We start from the raw sequence: 22,371 nt of genomic DNA, 5'->3' as shown, positions 1-22,371 counted from the left end.
ATTTTTAAAAAACACTTATTATTTTTGAAAATAATTAAAAAATCATATTATTTAAAAAAAATTAGCCTGCGTCGCATGGCTGCATATCCAGCCAAAAGATTTGCTCCCTGCTATAGGCTGGTCACCGATCTCTTGGAAGCCACAGTACTCCACACGCCATCAAGCCATCCACGCCCCCCTCCTACTCCTTGGGGTACGTAATGGCTACTGCCTACCAGTGCAGGCAAGCGTCAAATCTCTAGAAACCAATTTCGCCGTACTACAGAGTACAGAGCCACAGAGGTTTGACTCTTCCACGGTTGGTTCTTGGTCACGCATTGAAAATGTTTTTTTTTTCTTTTGTCAAGGCAGGCAGGCGCGTACGCCTTCGTTTGACTCCTTTTATCTCACCCTGGCTAGCTCCAAGGGTTCCGTTGATAACGATTGTACGTACTGTACTCGTTTGCAAGATCGATCCTGAATGCCGTGCCATGAGAAAATGTCACGCTCGGGAGTTCGTCGCGTGCACGTGCAGATTAATCCAGCTGACAGGCTGACACAAGCAGTAGAGGCCCAATTTTTCGTTGCACAGCGTGCATGCATGTGATGGTGGTGTCCTGCGCGTCTGCTCACGGCTGCTCTTAAATAGCAATCTCTCGAGAAAATCTGCGTGCATAAAAGCAAGCAGCGGCATACATACATTACGTTTTAAGATGGCGGTTTCGTGAATGCTCGAGTTGGCAAATAGCTAGCCAAGGTTAATTAGCTCTCGATCACGGTTTTATTTATTTCCAGCGCCCAACCTCGCAGGACAAACATAGTAGGCAAGTCAATCAGGAGTGAAAACGTTTTTATTGCACATGCAAATAGTAATACAGCATGAATTTTACAGGTGGACGGGGCTCGTAGTAGCAGCTCTGAATCGTCGAGGAGATCATGACGTATCAAATGGGACTCCACGTATTGATGAGGGGAGATCCGGTCCTTCCACCGTCCTTGGCTGTGACAGGCCAGAGGCCAGAGACGGGGAGCAGTAAATACAGGATCGACCCGATACGGCTTCCCCTTTTGGCAGCAGCAGCAGCAACAAAAGGTTTTTGCTTTTACTACTAGCCGCATGCATGCATGCACTCGCGCGTACATGCATCGAGGCACGTGTGTCGCGATGTGAGCTGGGGGTATCCTGTCCGTATCGAGATCTTGTGGAATCCACTCCGATATCCCTGCACAGCTGCACTAGGATCTCCCTCCCCGAACTGAGCTATACTGCCTTCCATTTTCCCCATCTCCATATATCGCCGGCCCTGGCCTCACGCCTTGACCTGTATATAAAGCCCCGCCACCCTTGGCCCCTGCTGGATAAGTTGTGCGCTAGCTCCTCGTATATATATACTCCATCACGCACACGATCCTGCATCGAGAGATGTCGAGCGTCGCCGGAGGCGTGGTTGGGACGGATGCGGCGACGGCCGGCGGCGGTGGCGTGGTGCCGCTGCACGTCCTGGCGGTGGACGATAGCTCGGTCGACCGCGCCGTCATCGCCGGCATCCTTCGGAGCTCTCGGTTTCGTGGTGCGTACCGTGATTTGCAGCATTTTTAATTGCATGCCTAGCGCTTAACCTGTTTTAATTCGTTAATTTGCTGTTTGCCGATCGACATGAGAACTGAGATATGCATTTTTCCTGTCTGTGTGCAGTGACGGCCGTGGATAGCGGGAAGAGGGCGCTGGAGCTGTTAGGATTGGTATGCATGCCTTCAGTTTCTCTCTGTGCAGAAGTTCTTCTCTGTAATCTTTCGGCCTTCTTTTGCATGTGAAGAATGGGTGTCCATGTTTCCTGATCTGCATTTTGTGTTGGGGCCGGAATGAATTGCAGGAGCCCAACGTGAGCATGATAATTACGGATTACTGGATGCCGGAGATGACGGGATACGAACTCCTGAAGAAGGTCAAGGTATGTGTTTATGGCCGGGATATAAGAGTTTCCGATCGATGGCAATCTTTTTTCCCCCAAAATTGATTCAATGGATATCTCGTTTACGAGGGGAAGATCATCAATCTTGCAGGAGTCATCCAAGCTGAAGCAGATCCCCGTGGTGATCATGTCCTCCGAGAACGTGCCTACAAGAATCAGCAGGTCTTAATATGTTGCCATGCATGCATGCCTAAGATTGCAATGTTAATTAATTAATCAATTAATTAACCCCCCGATTTACCACCTTTTTATTCTAATCAGATGCTTGGAGGAAGGCGCAGAAGATTTCTTGGTGAAGCCCGTCCGCCCGTCTGACGTGTCGCGGGTCTTCAGCCGCGTGCTCCCATGAGAGCTGATGAGCACCGGCGGGCGGCGGCGGCATTGGTGACTGCGGCGACATGATTTAAAGCATGCATGCTTTCTTTTGGATGATCCTGTGGTCGAGAACATCCATATTCCTCGTGAACAGCTGCGAGACTGTAGTCTGTAGGTGGCTTTCCTTTTGGTGTCGATTTCTTCAGCTTTTCTCCAGAAGCAGTAGTCCTCTGGCAATAACTTGGGTGGTGGCTTCTCCTTGTTTTAGTGCTCTGTTTGCTTTTGGTCGTAGAAATGGAAGGCAGTGGCAATTAATGCAGTTTCTTAATTTACCTTGTCTAATGTGCTGCATGCATGTAATTTTTCCCATTGCGCCGTGTACCAACGCGCATGATGTATCAGTGTACACATGCGACGTGTGAGTATGTGACGCGAGTGCGTGCGTTGCGCAAGAGATTTTCTCCTTAATTGTTACGTACGTTCGTGCCGTCGTGCAAGCACGTCTGCCGATCGATCGCTGGTTTGCTCCTTTTAAGTAAACCGTGCATGCATCGACTTCGTTAAGCAGCAACTTCCATTGAGATACTTGGTATTCCAGTTCATTACCGTACGCTCCCCTGAACAATGGATGGAAAGAGGTTGAGGATAGATTTGGACAAAAACTCGTTCTGGTTAATAGACTCACTAAATGAAAGCTGGATGAGCTGTTTTACCTGTGAAACTTTTATCGAGTGCCCAAAGAAGAAAGAATGTACTCCCTCCGATCCATAAACGAAAAAGAGACGGAGATTTGGAAAGAAATTAGGAAACATCACCGGTCGTCGTGCAAGCAAGAAAGGACAACTACGGATATCATGCAAAACACCATGGCCATGCCACATGATCAGAAAAAACCTAATGTTACTCCTGCAGCAGAAATGCGCCGACACACACATGGGTGGATCCAACTTAAGCCCCATGGGGCTAATGGCCCCACACAATTATGTCATACCAAAGTAAATCTTAGATTTTCATCATTGATGTGTCCTCTAAATTTAATTATATCAGCTTAAGAGTGTCTAATTGCCCCCTCTTAACTACTTTCCTGGCTCCGCCACTGCAAACACACACGGCCACCGCTCTTCGACGTTGTCGTTGAGAATGTAGTCATAGTGAGAGAGAAATCAAGAAAAACTTATTCAACATGATAAAACACTCAGAGCTCCGTCGCCGCCACATGAAAAGCTAAAAAGATAACACATTTTATATAGAACACGAAACCCTGTACCTGACTCTATAAAATTTACACTAGAGAAGAAAATCATCTTCTCCTCCTCTCGTCGCCGGAGCAACGAGCGGCATTGTGGCCTCATCAGCGTTTCCACGAAGACAAAAACTGTCAAAGTGTCTTTCAACGTTGCTCATTTGCTCTCGGGCTCCTAGAGAAATACACCTACACACGTAATATGTACGTTCATTTGTTTTGTCCAGGAACGACATTTGGTAAATATACATCTAACAAACATTGGGCAGCCTGGATTTGTGGCTCGAGCTGGCATAGATTTCTTGTAATGCAGACAACACTAAAATTTCCACAACAACGTAACCTAAAAATAAAAAAGTGTGTCTCTCTCAATCACATGAGTCATCATTTGGCAACCTATGGTGCACCTATGGTTCTTCCTCTTCGATTTTGCTCCAATCCATAAGCTCATAGTCATACATGCAAACTAAGCCTTGCTCTCTTTTTCTTTGAAAATATGCAAGCCGACCACTCACACAAGTTAATCTTTTGCTTGGTTCAAAAAAAGGTTATAGGAAATATGCAAGCCGACCACTCTCCGCTCCGTCGATTTTGCACACTCCTAATTCGGAAAATCTGCTGGCCAAATCAGGAGTCACACAAATGTGTTCGGCAACCAACCAACTTTGTTTCGTATTTTCATATAAGGTTGTTGTGACGTGGTTTCAACAAGCCGAAACCATCGATGAGGCGCTAGCGATGAACAACGCCAGAGCTAAAGACGACGATACAGAGGATGACGTCGGGGTTGAAAACGAGGATGTGGACGCCGCCGCTGATGTTGAAAATGTGGCTGGGAAGGTGATGCTGCAAACCCTAGTACTGGGGTAGAAAGAGGATAACGGCGGCAGTCTGAATCCAATGTGGACAACTGGCAGCGGTGGAGTTAGGCTGCCGTTGTCGTCGCCCTTGTGGGAGAAGTGAGGAGAGGAGAACTAGGAGGGGGCGATTCAAAGGCGGACGTGGAATTTGTCGCGATAGAGGGATCACGGAGCTTCCTTGACAGCTATCTCATGTCGTTGCAGCTAATTCGGAAGTATCCGGCAACAGACCTGACGAAAGGGAAAACTCCCCTCATGTTGTTTGACGATCCTACCAGTGTTGGTAGTACAAGGTGCAAGCCGCAACAAGATACTGCTTGGACAAGGCCACCTGAAGGATGGACCTCCCTTTGTTGTGATGGGTCCTTTGGACAGGAGACGAATACAGCAGGCGCCGACATGATCCTGCGTGACGAGCAAGGCATGATCATCTTCTCGCCGTGCAGGGTGCTCAGGAACTATACTGGTCCGTTGGAGGCAGAGATTGCAGCTTGCATGCAAGGCATGACTCCTGCCGTTCAGTGGATGATAAAACTTGTTATTGCCTAGTTGGACTGTTTAACATCTGACGATGTTAAGCTCCAACAAGGAGGATCGGTCCCCTTATATGTTTCTTATTCAAGAGATCAAGCGTCTGATTGGGAAAGGGAAGGACGTTCAAGTTCGAAAAGATTACCAGGTCTCAGAATATATCTAGTCATACTCTCGCCAATCTTGCTAGGAGTGTTGCGAGGACAACTGTTTGGCTGAGATTGGGTCCCGCCGAGTTTTTTCCGGGAAAAAAGGGACGTGGAATTTTTTCGTTTTTCTACTCCCTCCGATGGATTAATATGGATCGGAGGGAGTAATTCTGTGGGCTGCTCAAACCAAAACCGGAGGTTCGGCCTTCAAATTTCTTTTTTTTTGAAACATCGGAGGTTCTATCGCTCGGGGAAACGAACTGCAGGCCCGATGGTTCCTCGGAATCGATTCCACTGAACCGAACGAGCCCTTCGTCTCTCCTTCGGGTCGTTCATTGCTCTCTTGAAAGTCCTCTTCGGAGCATCTTCAGCAGTGGCTCCTAAAACATGGCCCCTACTTGTTGTTTAGGGGCTTCCCCTTAAATTTTCCAGCCCCTATTTTATCTCGAGCTTCAACATTAGCCCTTAAATCCCAGCCCCTATTTTATTTTGCTATTACACCGACAGATGGGACCCACATGTCAGTGGGTCATGTTCTTTTCTCCTCAAAATCTAATCTTCTTCCTCATCCTCGGCGCAGGCACGCCATGGCCAAGCTCTCCCCATCCCCACACTCGGGCATCGGCGGGCGGCAGGGGGCGCGACCTTAGGCGCGGCTCGGCCTCTGGTGGGGGCGGGGCGAGAGGGGAGGCAAGGCCTCGGCCCCGGGCAGCGGCGAGCGGCGCGACCTCGGGCGCGGCTCGGCCTCGGGCGGCGGCGGGCGGCGCAACCTTGCGTGCGGCTCTGCCTTTGGCGGCGGCGGGGCGAGAGGGGAGGCACGGCGTCGGCCTCGGGCAGTGGCGGGTGCGCGACCTCAGGCAGTGGCAGGGCGAGAGGGGAGGTGCGGGCCTCGCGCTCGTCAAGGTGAGGCACCGGCCTTGTGCTCATCGTCGACCTTGCGCTCGTCGACGGCCAGGGGCAGCGGGGCACACAGGGACCTGACGACATCGGCCAAGGAGCGTGGAAGGAGGAGCAGCAGTTTGTGATGTGGAGGTGGAGGTGGCGGCGGGATTTGACACCGGCGAGGTGAGGCGGCGGAAGGAGAAGGCCAACGAGGTGCGCGCACGAGCAAGGGAGGAAGATAAGTGATGTGGCAGAGAGTAAGGGCTCCTTTGGGGAGCCCCTGAAAATAGGGGCTGGATGGCTTCATCTAGGGGCCTTACTAGTTTAGGGACCCAAGTAAGGGCTTTTTTTTTCTCTGGCCCTAAAACAGGGCCCGTTGAAGATGCACTCAAGCCCATTCCGACGTTCCTCTCTCTCTCAAAAAAAAGCCCATTCTGACGTCTTTGCTTGCCGTGCTCTCGCGACCCAGGTTTTCCAGTCCAGAGCCCCAAACCCCGTCTCCTTCGTCTTTCCCCCAACCCAGTGCTCGTGCTCGACTCCGACCTAACCAGCCCACGCGCGCTCGTCGCCGGCAACCGGTGCTCCCGTTCCTCACGTATGTGCCCGCTTCCCTCCCTCTCCTCTCCCCTCCTCTCTGTGCTGGTTCCTCTAGATCTTCTAGGCTGCGCGAATTTCAACTAGGCCCGTCCGTCGCCTCGCTCTCCGCCCTATCCGAGACCCCCCCTCTCCTCGCCCGGAAAGCAAGTCCGTGCCCTCCAATCCCCTAATTTTCAGAGCTTTGTTATGCCGTGACGTCTTGCTGCACCTAGGCCGCTTAGTTCGAGATCCCTAGTGGTTTTAGGATTTAGCGGTTCCACGAACTCGTCATATAAACCGGGAGAAGCCGTCTAATTTGTGCGTGTGCGTCTTCGGCACTGTTTGCTTGGGGAGGTGTGAGCGTGTGCGTGTTACTCTTTTGATGTTATTTACCGCTAATACAGTGGCAGTGAACTATTCTGGGCTAAAAATGCAACTTCCTTCTTCTGTTATGCAGCCTACTACTGCCTCTACCTGGTTGTAACTTTGTACAATAAAATGGAGAACAGTCAGAGTGAGAACCTTGCAGACCCTAAGCAAGACGACGAGGCGCGCCAAAGCAAACAGGAAGATGAGGTAATCCTTTTCTTTCGAAAAGGGGAAACGATCCCCGGCCTCTGCATCAATTGATGCACACAGCCAATTATCTTTTCCGAGGAGCCTCTCATAATACTCTGGAAGGTTAATTGGCTATCTTGACGCAAGCATGACTGATTGACTGGTGATATTTACTGATGTTTCGAACTTACAATTCTGTTAGCCAATCTACTATTGTTATCTTGGCTTTCTTTTTCTTTACCCACCCAACAGTATTGTCCTACGACTGCTAATCTACCCTGACATTACTCTGTTGACAAACTTGGCACTGATAGGACTGCTGTTCGCTAGGCCTGATACGATTAGCAAGTATTGGTATTTAATGAGGTTCTTAATTACCGACAGGAAATTATCCATCGGTGAAACATGTCTAGTTATCCTCATGCAGAAATTTGTTCAGGCAGACAGCACTCCACACACAATTATTTCGTTGCTCCTAGTAGGTTTCTAGTTTCTATAACTCAATGTAGTTTCTTACATTTGGACTAATGACTACAGCTCAGCTAGTTTCATTTTCGGTTCCTACGGTTTTGTGGCACATCTTGTTTGGAGTTTCATAACACTTATGTGACTGTTTACATTGGCTATCTCAGCTTTCTAACATTGTAAGTGAATAATCCTTCTCACCGAACCTAAATTTTGACTGTATGCAGGGGGCCCGTATTGAAGAATATAAGAGACTTATGGATCAAAAGACTACCCTTCGCCGAAGCAACCAAAATCCTGAAAGGCCTGGTAGACATTATTTTCATTAATAATCCATAGATATGTTTTTAAAAAATCTGGTTAACTCAAATACCTGAATGTTTTATGCTTAATTCGTATTAATGTATAGCATGTGCACCATGTATACCTGCAGAAAATTGATTCATATGAAGTTGTAGAAACATTCTTTGTTTTTATTCTTGTTAGTGGAGAAGTAATTTATATGAGAAACATCATATCGAAGTGCATGAATGATATTGTAGATTTTGCAGACACTATGAGTTTCTTGCTGCTATCTCCATCATCTATTTATTTGCTACAGTGCTTTACCAATTATTCAATTATTTATTGACCCCTACATAGTTTGATAGGCTAAGGTTCCATCTGACATTGTGATGGTTTTCCAGAAGCACTTATATATTTCTACTTCTGGATATGGAAATTAGCTTAAACCATCTTGTTTTGGAACCACAATAATTAGGAAATATTGGGATTCCATAACTAACTAGATTACACAATTCCTTCTGACATTGTGATGGTTTTCCAGAAGCATTTATATATTTCTACTTCTGGATATGGAAATTAGCTTAAACCATCTTGTTTTGGAATCACAATAATTAGTAAATATTGGGATTCCATAACTAACTAGATTACACAACAGAGAACATCAGAACAAATTAACTGCAATTTGCCCGTGAACCTTTTAGCTGAGAATTTTGGGCATTAACATGTCTTGAGGACCATTTCATGCGCACCCAGAGGGTGGTGGGATGATGTTGTTCAATACAACTTCAAAGGCTTATAGAAGTAGGAGGGACCGCGTGAATTTATGTTCAATATAAATGCAAGTATTTATGTGTATTGTAGGTGGTGCACGAATAAATTAAGAAATACAACTGTCTCTGAGGGTGAACAAGCCTATCTAACCTGTGCAAACCGCCAAACTGTGTGTACCGTTTTATACAGGCCGGGATGAGGCTAGGTTGAAACCACCAAAACCGTCAACGGCAGAAGCGCACTCTTTCTACGCTGCAAGCGGCCGCGTGCTTCTCCTGGGCAGCACAGCGTCATGCTTTTGCAGGCATGCTGCCCCTGACTTGAGCTTCTATTCAAAATCAGGCCATGGGTGTAAGGTTGTTCTGATTGGAGTAGTATAATAATACGATTTCACGGCAACCTTGATCGGTTTAGCCAAATTCACCAGATTCTCCCCAATCAGCTCCGTGAGGCAGCCTCCTTTTCCTGATACGGCCTCTGTTCAGGTCTGAGCAGGATTATGGAGAAGGAGCCACCGTCAAAGCTGCTTAATTTACATTGCCGTCAGTCCGTCACTGATGGTGCCAGACGGTGGACTCTCTCTCTTATTTTGATTCTTAACCCAGCAGTGGAGAGCAACCTAGCTAGAAATCATCGCTTTTCCATCCGTGCTCCAATCCGCCTGCCATCGATGAGGATGGTAATGAGCCAACAAGCCGATGTGCAGCCAGCAAGCTACATCTTTGACCCAATCAAACCGTGAAACCTGATTAACCCAGACCGCGCAAACCCGGCAGATTGGGTTGGCCCTCGGATTGACACCGGAACCCGACTAAACCTGCCGATCGACAGGCCTACTTGATAGTTTGGAGGTCTTTCCTTCCATCCACACCTGTCTCACTCTGAGAACTCATATATTTGATTTGTACGTATTAGCTTAGCTGTTCTTGTTGCCTTGCAGCATGCATCCCCACATGAGAGTTTTTTGCGGATGAGGCACCAAAGAATGTCTGTAGCTTATACACATTTTTAGCCTTAGCAATGAAAATAAGCTAATACCAATAGTCACTCAATGTCTCCATTTTCAATAATCATTTGTCTTATTTTACTTAATTTCACCACTTTTAATATTCTTGTTTTTCTCCATTGAAATGGGGGATTAATGCTTCAATTGTGAGTAGACAATTTATGATCTGATAAGTAATGCAGATGTTTTTGTATCATCATTATGGTCTGACACTACTCACTAATTTCAGATGCAAACTATCTGAGGACTCTTGACTCCAGTATTAAACGAAATACAACAGTTATAAAGAAGCTCAAAACAATAAATGATGAACAAAAGGATGGGTTAATGGATGAGTTGAAGAGTGTGAACTTGAGCAAATTTGTCAGTGAAGCAGTTTCTTATATTTGCGAGGCTAAACTCCGTTCTGCTGATATACAAGCTGCTGTTCAGGTAATTGATGATAGCAATTTGCATGCGTCTTAACTCATGAGAAAATATGCCCATGTGTTATTGAGCCGTCCCCTGTGCTTGGGCAAGATCTTTTGTTTATTGAACTCGTCTATTTCAAGCTTCTGGGTTACCTAATGAAGCATGTTCCCTGTCTTAGTGATATCCTTTACACTGTGCTGCTACATAGATTTTTCAGTTGTTTTATTTGGACGCATTGGTCTACATCATGCTGTTGCATATATTTTAGTTCTTTTATGGTTGTTTATTGCTGTCGTGTTGTTGCATGGCTTCACATCATTTCTAGGAGGTTTAGTTGATGATGAACATGTCAGCCTCCAAATGATTCACTTCTATGTGGTTATGTAATGTAGTAACCATTGTATTAAATGTAATGTAGGTTTGCTCACTGCTTCATCGAAGATACAAGGACTTCTCTCCTTGTCTTATACAAGGTCTACTGAAGGTCTTCTTTCCTGGTAAATCTGGAGATGATATGGATGTGGACAAAAACTCAAGAGCTATGAAGAAGAGAAGCACACTGAAACTTCTGATTGAACTATATTTTGTTGGAATTGTTGAAGATGCTAGTATCTTTGTAAACATTATAAAAGATCTTACTTCACTGGAGCATTTGAAGGACCGGGAAGCAACTCAGACAAATCTGTCTCTTCTCTCTACCTTTGTTCGTCAAGGGAGGTTATTCATAGGATTACAGTCTCATGGCCACGAGCCTTATGACGAGGTAAGAAATTGAAGTGCCAACACCATTTTATTAGGGTGATCAAATGGCCGCGGAAAAAAAATGGTCATCACATTTGACTTTAATAAGCAGAGCCAGCCGCTCTTGCTTAATTCGAGGCACATCCTTGAGCCCCCAAATCAACTTTTTTTTAGTAAGTGCACATGCTGCTTGCAGCCTTTAACACTGAACACTTAAATTGATTAGTGTCCAACTAATGGCAAAGTGGGCTAATATGGATTAGGCTTTTAAACAGGATGGCACACTTTGCATTAGAGCCTAAGCATGGAATGGATTTCCATGCATGGAATTATGACTGTGATAAATGGGCCACCTATTGGTCAAAACACTGTTTTGCATACTATTCTCAAGAGTTTACAAGTGCAGCATGCCTGCGCTGTAGATGTCACCTATTGGTCAGAAGACTGATACGTTTAATAACCATACTGAATTAGCTGACGGATAAAATTTTGAATTGATGCAGTTCTTTAAGGACCTAAATGTTACTGCTGATCAGAAGAAGTTCTTCAAGAAAGCCTTGAACTCTTACTATGATGCTGTGTCTGAATTGTTACAATCAGAACATGCGGTAACTACAACCTTTCTGTTTATTAGTTTGTATTCTCTTCTTATCCCTTGATTTTCATCTAATATCTTAATGCTTACACCCCAACCATCCACCATACATCCAGTCTCTTCATCTGATGGAGGCAGAGAATGCAAAAGTTTTAAGTGCCAAAGGTGAATTAAGTGATGAGAACACAGCTTCATACGAGAAACTCCGGAAGTCTTTTGATCAGTTACTGCGTGGTGTATCCTCGTGAGTATCTATTTGAGAATGCCATTTCTAATATATTTGTGTGCACTCATAGCAGCATAATCAGCTGTCTGTCTAGTTCTAATTCATAGCAAGGTTTTTAATGAGGTAAGGCGAGGCGAGGCGCCCTGACCCCTTTTCAACTTTTAAGCGCCTAAAGCGTAAGGTGACGCGACGCCTTAGACCTACTATAGCAGCAAAATAGATTAGATACTGAAATTGTTGATTCTTGAGCCCACATAACATCCATCCATCCCATACTCTTTGCATTTGCTCTTCTCCCCAACAGCAAGCTACATGGACATGGAAAAAATATGGTATAAACCGAAGTTGTCACTTATCAGTCCACAAATAGTGAAAAATCTGAATACATAAGTTCTGAATCCAAATTCTAAATCTAAACATTAGACTAATGGCATAAAATAGGTCCATATATAACACCAAAATCTAAACAGAGGAGACAGGACACACTGGAACAGACCATCAGGAGGACTAGAGGATGGAAGAGAGCAGGCAGGCAGAGGAAGGTAAAGGGGGGTGGGTGGGTGGGGGGGGGGGGCTGCCCTACGCCAGAGGAGAAGCCGAGCCCGGAGTAGGAAGCTGGCGCCCTGCCTCCCCTACGCCAGAGGAGGAGCCTGGTCGCCCGCCTAGAGAGAGAAAGAGAGGATCTCTCTCGATTAATTCTTTAACTGGTACCTGTGCTCTCTTTGCCCCTACTCTCATTTCCCTCCCAAATTCCCACCAGCTCTCTGCTTTCCTGTTCGGGAGGCTGCTGCACCTGGATATGGCATCTGATTTGCCCAGGGCGCCACCCTACTGCGCCTAAGTGACGCACTAGACGCCTCACAGGCCTAAGGCGGACACCTAGCGTTCCCCTCCAAGGCGGGTTTGACGCTTCGACGCCAGAGGGCACTCTGACAGCTAAGCGACGCCTTAGGGATGCCTTAAAATTGAAAGCTAACACCGTTTTGCATTCAGCAATGCAAAGGACCATAGATGTTCAGTTAGTTGGATCTTTTAAATTTCGTTAGAAAGGAAAAGGTAACTTTTTCTGATGACCCCCTTCTAGTATGTCAACTTTTCCATTCAGATATGTATTTAATATTTTATTTATTTATGATTAATGGGGATCTGCAACCTTTTCATTTGCAGGTTAGCTGAAGCTATTGACTTGCAGCCTCCAGTGATGCCAGATGATGGGAACACAACAAGGGTTACTACAGGGACTGATGTCACCCCCTCTTCTGGAAAAGAATCATCTGTACTGGAACCTATTTGGGATGATGACGATACCAAGACTTTTTATGAATCCTTACCTGATCTAAGGTTTCTCTTCATATTATCTCTAATCCTCTAGCTTGCCATGAAACTACATTAACTATGTTATTTACTAGATTAATCTTCTGAAACTACACAACATACTTTTTGTGCAGAGCATTTGTGCCGGCTGTGTTATTGGGAGAAGCTGAACAAAAGTTGAATGAACAACATGCTAAAGGACGTGAACAATCTAATGTAAGAATCAGATTTCTTACAAGCAGTACATTCTGCCAGTTCACTTTGCTACTGCATGAGAAGGTTTTAGAATACCTTTCTATGTAAACAGGATTTTTTTAAGCAGTGTAAACTGGATTGTTAGATGTCAATATGTTATTTTGTGATCACATCTGCTTGTTTGGAAGATATCAACAGTTCAGAACTAGTGCTGATCTTTTCGTTCTAGATGTTTTTTTTTTGGGATATGTAGAACATGAACAAGAACAACATAATGGTTTGTTTTTGTAGTGGTGTAAACAAAATTTAAATTTTCTTTGTTTACCATTTTTTTTTGAGGGTCAGTGGTAAACCATTTTACGAAATTTGCTTTTGAAGGAATCAAGCGCAGAACAAGAGACTGAAGCACATGATAATGCCCAAACTTCTTCTGCCACTGAAGATCAACTGGAGGGGAAGACAGATGATGTAGCTAAGGATAATGAAGACAAAGATAAAGACAAGGGAAAAGATCCAGAAAAAGAAAAGACCAAAGATAAGGATTTGGATAGAAAAACTGAGAAGGAGAAAGAGAAAGTAAGAGCCTCTGATGGTGGAAGTTTGGATAATCTGCTACAGAGGTTGCCAGGATGTGTTAGCCGTGATCTTATTGATCAATTGACGGTATTAACTCCTGCTGTATTGCCCATCCTCTCTACATTTAAGGCTCGTTATCATTCTCAAGCTACTTTGGTTTCTCCAGGTTGAGTTTTGCTACCTGAATTCTAAAGCAAGCCGGAAGAAACTTGTGCGGGCCGTATTCAGTGTTCCAAGGACTTCTCTAGAACTTTTACCTTACTATTCTCGGTTGGTTGCTACATTGTCATTGTGTATGAAAGATGTCCCTAGTATGCTTCTCTCCATGCTTGAAGAGGAGTTCAACTTCTTAATAAATAAGAAGGTGTGATCATATTAACTCTTCGTTCTTTTGCCTTCTTTCTGCTCATTGCTAAGTTCCTGTTTCCTAACCTTAACAATTTCTTTCTTTCCCTACACTTGACAGTATTTTGTATTAGTGTCAACACAAGAATCAAAGTTAGGCCACTAACATAAACATAGACAGTAGATCATGAATCTTACTGCCGTTAACCCGTAGGGGGAGCGAGGGAGGGAGAGGGAGCAAGGGAAAGAGGAAGGGAAGGAGGAGACGGGAGAAATTATGATAGCTTCTCATCTGCTTTTCGGCAGGGGGTCTCCTTGTATAGATGGAGATACCCGCAAAATAAGGAATACAAATCTATCTTTGGAAATATTAAAATCCTAACTTGGGGGCAAGAAAGGCAGGAGTGCCCTTCCCTGGCGTGGCCTGATCTGGGCTGGGTGCACTTAGGGGTGACCAATCCTCTTGTAGTGTCCCCCTACATCCTCAAAATCAGGAGGTAGTTGGAGTTTAAATGCAGGGGGCAGGATATCCACATAAACTGATGTACCGTGAGTCTGTGACTAACTATTCTCCCCTGTTTTGTTTCCTTTTCAGGATCAGATCAACATTGAAACAAAAATAAAAAACATAAGATTTATCGGGGAGTTGTGCAAATTTAAAATTGCACCTGCAGCTCTGGTTTTTAGTTGTTTGAAGGTATTGTCTTATACATGGAGTATTAATTTCTATGTTGCTCGCACTCCCACCTGCTTCTCAGAGGGCTTATTGTTCATTTTTGCAGGCCTGCCTAGACGATTTCAGTCATCATAACATTGATGTGGCCTGCAACCTTCTCGAGACTTGCGGACGTTTTTTATATCGTTCACCTGAAACTACAATTCGCATGGCTAACATGTTGGAGATACTGATGCGGCTGAAAAATGTTAAGAATTTGGATCCACGCCACAGTACCCTTGTAGAAAATGCCTACTACCTCTGTAAGCCACCTGAAAGATCTGCCCGAGTTTCAAAAGTCCGTCCACCTCTGTATCAAGTAAGATTTCCACTTCTTCTCTGACCCCTTTTTGTCTGCTCTTTTTCATTGAACTTATCTAAAGAGTGCAGTAATGAACATTTCTTCCGCTTTTCTTCCTGTGCAGTACATAAGGAAGTTGCTTTTCTCAGATCTTGACAAATCAAGTGTTGAGCATGTTCTTCGCCAATTACGCAAGCTACCTTGGGCAGAGTGTCAGCAATACCTTGTAAAGTGCTTTCTAAAGGTTCACAAGGGAAAGTACAGCCAAGTTCATTTGATTGCTCTTCTCACTGCTGGTCTTAGTCGATATCATGATGACTTTGCTGTCGCCGTGGTAGATGAGGTTAGTTCCTTTAGTTGAAGTGTTAAATGATGTTTTCAATCCCAGGAGAAGTTTCTCTTTGACAAAATTTACTTTTATCGCATAAGCATACACATGAGAAACTCATACATGTGAATGGCCGGCAAAGTTACCTCTTGATTGATGAGAATGGTTGTATTTTTACAAAACCGAAGCAGGTGCAGCCAGATGGCATCCAATTGATTTAATTTGTTTGTCTAAATTGATTTAGGTTTTAGAAGAGATAAGGGTTGGGTTGGAGTTGAATGATTATGCAATGCAACAAAGGCGGCTTGCCCACATGCGATTCCTTGGAGAGCTGTACAGCTACAAGCATATCGACTCATCAGTTGTATTTGAGACACTATACCTTATCATTTTGTTTGGTCATGGAACTCAAGAAGTAAGCACTTGTGTCCTTCAGCAAGATTGGAAAATTTTGCTATCTTTAATTCATTTTCTAGTGCCATTCCTTATCATATTTTATATGCGCTTCTGTAATGTGTTTCAGATGCTAACACATAAAGACTTATCTGACTCTCACAATAATGTACTCCCTCCGTTCCTAAATACTTGTCGTGGTTTTAGTGCAAATTGCACTAAAACCATGATAAGTATTTAGGAACGGAGGGAGTACATTTCAATTGAAGTGTTCTTTAAAATTATTGGATATTGCCATATGGCAACATATCCAATGCAGTTCACCTTTCATGCATTTGCTTTTCGTTCGGGCACGAAATCAGCTTATCAGCATAGATATTCCCTAAAAAGTTCTAGATGTACTTCTCAAATTACTCTATGCGTATAAAATTGCAAGTTCTTATCCATTCTATTTTAAGGAAACAAAAATGGAAAAACTGAAATGATATATCTACGGAAAGAAGATGCCAAATGATTAAATCCCTGTTCACAGAGAACACGTTTTTTTCCCCTCCCAACTCAGTTTGAATTTGAAGTTGTATTTTTCATAGTGCTAGAATACTAAAAACAACATCAGTTGTTAGAAAATTTCATGTTAAATTTGTGCTCAAATCAAAGTGCAGAGGCCGATTGCACTTGATATGGTGCACTATGTATCATAATACTCCCTCCGTTCCATAAAGATTGGCACGGCTTTGAATTAGCTCTAGTTTAAATCTGTGCCAATCTTTACGGAACAGAGGGAGTAGTATTGATTAAGTCAATCCCTTCTTTTTCTTGGTAGAGCTGAAGTGTTCTATTCATCAAAATATTACCATGTTGTTGTTGTGTGCCATTGCACTTGACTTCTTGCACACAACACATGTGGCTGTAAAACTTAAAACTGTATAACCTACAAATTTCGACTACATAGAACAGACAGGTTATTCTTCTGCCTGATAAGTATTAGCCAAAAAAACTGATAACATTAACCTTCGTTTCCTTGGTTTTATCTTGTGTACTTATTACAAGCTCATGTCTGAGAATGATCAATCACTGAATTTCTTTGTTTCTTTCTTGCGCAGCAAGATGTGTTGGATCCACCAGAAGATTGCTTCAGGATCAGGTTGATCATTACACTTCTGCAAACTTGTGGCCACTATTTCACTAGAGGCTCATCCAAAAGAAAGCTTGATAAGTTCTTGCTACATTTCCAAAGATATATTATTATGAAAGGTCCCTTACCACTTGACATAGAGTTTGACATTCAGGTTAGTTTCTTTCTCTTGTTTGCAACTTCCCAACATGCATAAATACTTCTCTTAGTTCCTCATGTGAACAGTTTGCCAAGATGCATAAGTACTTCTGTGAGTTTCCTCCATTATAAATACTGGCACAGAAAGTAAAGGAATAACTACTAGCTGTAAAAAGAATGTTAAATTTATGTTGTTGGTAGGCAAGAATAGTTATTTAGCAGGTTCTGTATTCTCACTGGGAAAATAAAAGCTTGATCCTCTGAGTCAAATGACTACTGTAGCAATTGCGTTCGTGTCTATAATATTTTACTAAGGAGAGTTTCTGACGGTCTTCTGAGGATCTATGTACTTACTAGTAGTCAAACATGTTTCTCATGGGCATCTGAAGATTTCTAGACTTCTAATATGAGAACATTCAGACTTACATTTTACAATCACAATGATGCATGCCCATAAGCATTTTAATGTATGGTATACAACTTTATACTTCACTAGGTGATTCCCCGCGTGTTGCCGCAGAAAATTCTATATGCACGTCTGGATACGATTTTAGAAACAAATGATAATAATATGATTTAGCGTAAAAGAAATATGAATATTGTAGGACAAAACGGCTTTATCATTCATAACACCTATGCAACAAAACAACAGGTGTAATTTTGATGTGCATGAACATTAACAATTTCAAAGAAACCGAAAAGTGAAGCTTCATCAACCTGAATATTTGCAGATCTTAGAAAAATTGACATACATATCATGAAAATATGTGTGTTTGGTGACATATTTATATGCATCGTGAAGATAAAAATCCTAAGTATCAAAATATTAAATTCCAATGGACCACCAAAATGGATTCCTAGTGTACTACAACACATGATGTGATGGTGATGTGGAGACTTTGAATGCCTATGATGTGCATGATGATGTGGACACCTTGCATGTGAAGCTTGCAAACATTAATTGCGGTTAGTGGGGGTCAACTTTATAGATTATGTAGATATGTCATTTGACACTTTTGTTTCCGAGGAGTTAGGAACCCTGTGGGTTTCACTCCTATGCAAACTTTGCATTTCTTACGGTATGGGAGGAGCTAATCCATAAGAAACGGAAATAGGAGGAGCTAAATTAGCAACACCCATATTACTGAAAAACCTTATTTTTCAAATGAGGGGAAGCCACCCAATTTTTCATTGAAAAGCAGCAGCAAGATGGAGTTTACTGAGACGAAACTTGACAGTCTCAACCCTGGTGAGTGCATAACCAATACTTAACAATCCTCTAACACCCACCTATCCCACACGTAGCGAGCAACAGCTAGCCTGAAATGTATAAGGAGTGAAAAAGACCTCCCAAGTCACATGAATTGGACTAAAGATCAAAACACTTGATAAAACAAAAAATAGCAACACTGAACCAGAAACAGCAATACAGCAGCTCGTGTCATCATCTGTTCAAAGATGAAGGACCTGATGGTGCCCACTGCTTCTCCAGGTTACAAGCAAGCTGTTGGAGCTTGCTGGCAGCCAGCTTGATTTCGTTCTGAAGATCACCTCCAAGTTACCTTGTTGAAAATTATAAGAACATGTCCCGATAACAAACGATGAGACCACCAGATAACAAACAATGAGACCACATTTGATGTGTGATATTTTTCTGAACACTATCGGATTGCATGTTACATGCAACCTGGCAACAAAGACCTGAGCCGTTCAAAGTATTCATACCAGGACACCATGCCAGTTATCTCCACAGAACTTAAATGCAATAAGCAAAAGAAAGAAGCAAAGAGAAGTTTATGGGCTCGAGCAGTTATGGAGCCACCTCCTAGTGACACTGGCGGCTGCCCGGGCACATCCAGAACCTCCGTTAAAGAATAGTGGTACCATAGTAGTTAGAAACCATGTTTTCAAGGGCAATGCTCGCTTATGTTGCCGCAGTTAGGCCTTGCCCAGGCGCTATAAACATGCTGGCTCCACCACAGGTCTCGAGGCTCGACTTCTGTAGGGAGGGTAAGGCACCTGTCCTTAGACGAACATAGTATTTTTGTAATCAGGCAGTTATGTTACTGCAATGCATCCTGTTTTCTTGCCATTACGTTTATGTAAGGTGTCAAAAGACAAGTCAACATGATAGTCCTGTAGTTTTGAATGTAGAATTAGAAGCTTCCCATAGCTCTACTTGCTTTCTTTTTTGTGGGGCTTCACTACACCTGTCAGCATGTTTGAATACACATTTCTTCAGTGAGAAGCTTATGCGTGTGTTCTTTCAGGATTTGTTTGTTGAGCTACGACCAAACATGACTAGATATTCATCAATAGACGAACTAAACTCTGCATTAGTTGAACTCGAAGAACATGAGCGTGCAGTCTCAGCAGAGAAGATTGAAAGTGAAAGGCACTCGGATAATGAATCTCAGAAAAAGCAGCCACATGATGCTGCCTTTTCTGTGAATGGCAGGGGCTCAGTAAATGGAGCTGAGGGAAATGGTAGGGAACATGGAGAAGCTGCAGACAGTGAGAGCTATTCAGATAGTGGCAGCATTGATGGTCATGAAGATGAGGAAGATCTTCTGTCTGATAATAAATCAAATGATGCATCAGAGAACGAAGGTGATGATGAGGATGATGGGATCCCTGTTGGTTCTGATGAAGATGAGGGTGTTGAGGTTAGACAGAAAGTCGTGCAGGTTGATCCTAAGGAGCAAGAAGACTTTGACCGTGAGCTGAAAGCCCTTCTACAGGAGAGCTTGGAGTCACGTAAATCGGAGGTGCGTACGAGGTCCACCTTGAACATGAAGGTACCAATGAATGTCCTTGAAGGTTCAAAGGACCAAAGGGCTGGGGAGTCTGAGAGTGGAGAAGAAACTATGGATGAAGAGGGTGGTAATGCTGGGGGTGGCAGCAAGGTACGCGTCAAGGTTCTAATGAAGAAAGGGCACAAACAACAGACAAGGCAGATGTTCATCCCTGGTGACTGCCCACTTGTGCAGAGCACAAAGGAGCAAGAAGCTGCCGAGCTTGAGGAGAAGCAGAGCATTAAGCGGAGGATCCTGGAATACAATGAAAGGGAGGAAGAGGAAATGAATGGTGGGTCATCACAAATGGGGAATTGGGGTCAAGGAGGGAGCAGTACCGGCAGCAGTATTAGATCAGGTGGGCGGGGAAATTGGGATGGTTGGATCAGGGGAGGCGCTCGGCGTCACCATGCTGCTGGTGGTTTCTACCAGGGATATGGCAGGAGAAGATGAATAGCAGCGTGAATGCTAAGTTGTCCTGAGGTTTTTGACCGGGCAATGGTTCTCTTCTGTCAACTCCTAATGGAGAAGAGGATGCCTCCAAGGTATTTGACATGAGGCAAACAGGATGACTGAAATACTTTTCACCTCTGAATACAATTGTCAGGATGTCTGTAGCACCGACCCGACATGACAGGAAGACAACACTACTTGCGCAATGGGGGAGAAGAACGCAGTTCTTCACGAGCACATTGACCTGGTTGTGACTGTGTAAGGTGTTCTTTCATCCTTGAGTGATAAATTGCTTCAGCTGTTCATTATTCTGCATAACTTGCCTCAAGTGTTCATTATATAGTATGATGCTACCGTTTAATCCGATAAAGATGTCAGGTGGCGGTGGTCCATCTCCTTTGGCCACATTACCTATTAGAGCTAACATAACCGTTGTGATATGAGCGATATAAACGATTTCATCTGACTTTAGTCTTTTATTAATCCGTACAACGCATTTCTGTTGTGCTCGTACATATAAATCTTCAGGGTGCCAGTATTTCTGCCTGCCCGGGTGCCATGGGAGTATATGTCACTATAAGCAAGGACTACTCCAGGCGTCAATCGTAGACCCTGTTCAATAAGTGGAACACATTAATTAGCCGTCCGAAAATAAAATCTTGGGCGATCTTTGTCACTGTACGACTATGAGGTTGTTCACCACCGGAGATACGATGAAGTCCGGTTGATCGCCGGTCAGCATGCTACAGTAACCCGGATTTCTTCCTTGTCTAGCCAAGTCTGGAGCAACACTATCCATCTGGGGCCATCAGTCACATTCCCCCCCCCCCCCCCCCTTTTTTTGTGTAGGTTGTGAATGTCATACAAGTACGATGGTGAATTATAGAAGCACTTTTTAGATGAATTATAAAAACATTATTTAGATGAATTATAAAAGCATTAAATGAGTGTATGAGCCTATGAGGTGCGCATTTTGAAGAAGAAAATAAAATCCCCGTCAAAATGATAACTGATGGTCGATGCAAAAAGTTTCACTTGTCCGTTAATTGCACATCAGGAAGAGAAACCCGGAGGGGTCGAATCAACCAACTCCCGAGTTCCTTCTTGTCCCGTTCGATCACTCCTCTCGCTACAGAAGCTAGTCTTCAGTCCATGATTCCCCTAAATGCCGGCCACGAGCTACTACTACTTTACGCGGAATAATTGCGACGGAGAAAGTGAAGGGCTAGCCTGAATGACCGTCACGTCCGACCCGGCCAGCAATGCTTCTCTTCCTTCTAGTGCCAACTCTCTCCCGGCGCACATGCACGCGATGATCTAGCTCGCCGAAGAACCTCCAAAGCATTTTACTAGGTCGTAATTTTAGCCGCCATATGTACTAGTGCCATCGCCAGATTGAGGGGTAGAGATGCAAGCAGGAGCTAGCTCGCGAAAACCTGCATATAAATATGCAATTATATCCAAGTCAACCCCGGTTTTAATATACTTATATGCAGCCAGTCGTCGGCCGGAGAAACCAACGCAACGTTGGCCATCCATAGTCGCTTGCTAGCCACGCTGTACCTAACAATCCTTTTTCGTTAGGGACGCAGGGTAGCACTGGGAGAAAGCAGCTAGGAGAAGGCCGAGGCCGGGCCTAGCTAGTTCCCGGGTGACGTCCAGAATCTCTGAGCTAAGCTAGCGCACGTATTCTGCCGGCCGGCCGGCCGGCTGCGCGTCGTCGTGTCGCCTCCCGTCTGGCTCCGCGAGAGGAATCTAGGGCGAAGAAGCTTTGACTCTTTGCGTGGGATCCGCGCGCGAGCGAGCGAACCCTGCAGTGCTATAGATTCCGCATCGGCATCGCATTTGCCGGGCGAATAAAGCGGCGTGGAGGACGTGGATCCTTGGAGGCTGCATCGATCATTCCTTTCCCTTCTTTCGGCTGCATACATGTTGGTGCTTTCTGCTTCTGCTTCCCGGCCGGCCGCTGGTAGTTTTTCTAGTCGTCTGGTTCCCCTGGTTGGATAAAGATGCAATTTCCCTCTCGCCTTGATGTGGAAAAGCAAGGTTCTACTTCTAACAGTGCCTTTCTTCGTGTGCAAGCTACCGAGATCGATCGACGACCACTTTTACTTGCT

General features: G+C 44.4%; 2 protein-coding genes across 3 annotated transcripts; both read left to right on the top strand.

Annotated features, from left to right (window-relative positions):
- Window positions 1–1,248: 1,248 nt before the first annotated feature.
- LOC100845507 (two-component response regulator ORR11) lies at window positions 1,249–2,609 on the top strand. The gene is made up of 5 exons (XM_003572685.4): window positions 1,249–1,550; window positions 1,676–1,722; window positions 1,854–1,931; window positions 2,044–2,114; window positions 2,214–2,609. Exons 1-5 carry the CDS (start codon window positions 1,403–1,405, stop codon window positions 2,299–2,301), a joined length of 432 nt encoding a protein of 143 aa, XP_003572733.1. The 5' UTR covers window positions 1,249–1,402; the 3' UTR covers window positions 2,302–2,609.
- Window positions 2,610–6,366: 3,757 nt separating this feature from the next.
- LOC100845822 (regulator of nonsense transcripts UPF2) lies at window positions 6,367–20,750 on the top strand. 2 transcript variants are annotated; one of them, XM_003575369.4, is made up of 17 exons: window positions 6,367–6,527; window positions 6,966–7,084; window positions 7,759–7,840; window positions 9,823–10,025; window positions 10,423–10,767; window positions 11,249–11,353; window positions 11,457–11,584; window positions 12,734–12,907; window positions 13,015–13,096; window positions 13,454–13,738; window positions 13,818–14,015; window positions 14,592–14,693; window positions 14,779–15,030; window positions 15,137–15,355; window positions 15,585–15,755; window positions 16,837–17,022; window positions 19,277–20,750. In XM_003575369.4, the coding sequence occupies exons 2-17, from the start codon at window positions 7,007–7,009 to the stop codon at window positions 20,252–20,254; spliced, it is 3,588 nt and encodes a 1,195-aa protein (XP_003575417.1). In that variant the 5' UTR covers window positions 6,367–6,527; window positions 6,966–7,006; the 3' UTR covers window positions 20,255–20,750. The 2 variants fall into 2 exon arrangements, with proteins under 2 accessions (XP_003575417.1, XP_014756651.1); XM_014901165.2 differs by lacking the exon at window positions 6,367–6,527 and adding an exon at window positions 6,854–6,872.
- Window positions 20,751–22,371: the final 1,621 nt, after the last annotated feature.

The sequence above is a fragment of the Brachypodium distachyon genome, chromosome 3 (assembly GCF_000005505.3).
Source record: "Brachypodium distachyon strain Bd21 chromosome 3, Brachypodium_distachyon_v3.0, whole genome shotgun sequence".
Classification (NCBI taxonomy): Eukaryota; Viridiplantae; Streptophyta; class Magnoliopsida; order Poales; family Poaceae; genus Brachypodium; species Brachypodium distachyon.
The sequence above is the reverse complement of the archived record's forward strand: the minus strand, read 5'-3'. Positions and strand labels throughout refer to the sequence as shown.

Bases quoted from the DNA above. Each gene is read 5' to 3' on its own strand.
- LOC100845822 (XM_003575369.4), top strand. From the start codon at position 7,007: ATGGAGAACAGTCAGAGTGAGAACCTTGCAGACCCTAAGCAAGACGAC. The intron at 15,031-15,136 runs GTAAGATTTCCA...CTTCCTGTGCAG, and splicing joins TCCGTCCACCTCTGTATCAA to TACATAAGGAAGTTGCTTTT. The intron at 15,756-16,836 runs GTAAGCACTTGT...TTTCTTGCGCAG, and splicing joins TTGGTCATGGAACTCAAGAA to CAAGATGTGTTGGATCCACC.
- LOC100845507 (XM_003572685.4), top strand. From the start codon at position 1,403: ATGTCGAGCGTCGCCGGAGGCGTGGTTGGGACGGATGCGGCGACGGCC. The intron at 1,932-2,043 runs GTATGTGTTTAT...TCAATCTTGCAG, and splicing joins AACTCCTGAAGAAGGTCAAG to GAGTCATCCAAGCTGAAGCA. The intron at 2,115-2,213 runs GTCTTAATATGT...TATTCTAATCAG, and splicing joins GTGCCTACAAGAATCAGCAG to ATGCTTGGAGGAAGGCGCAG.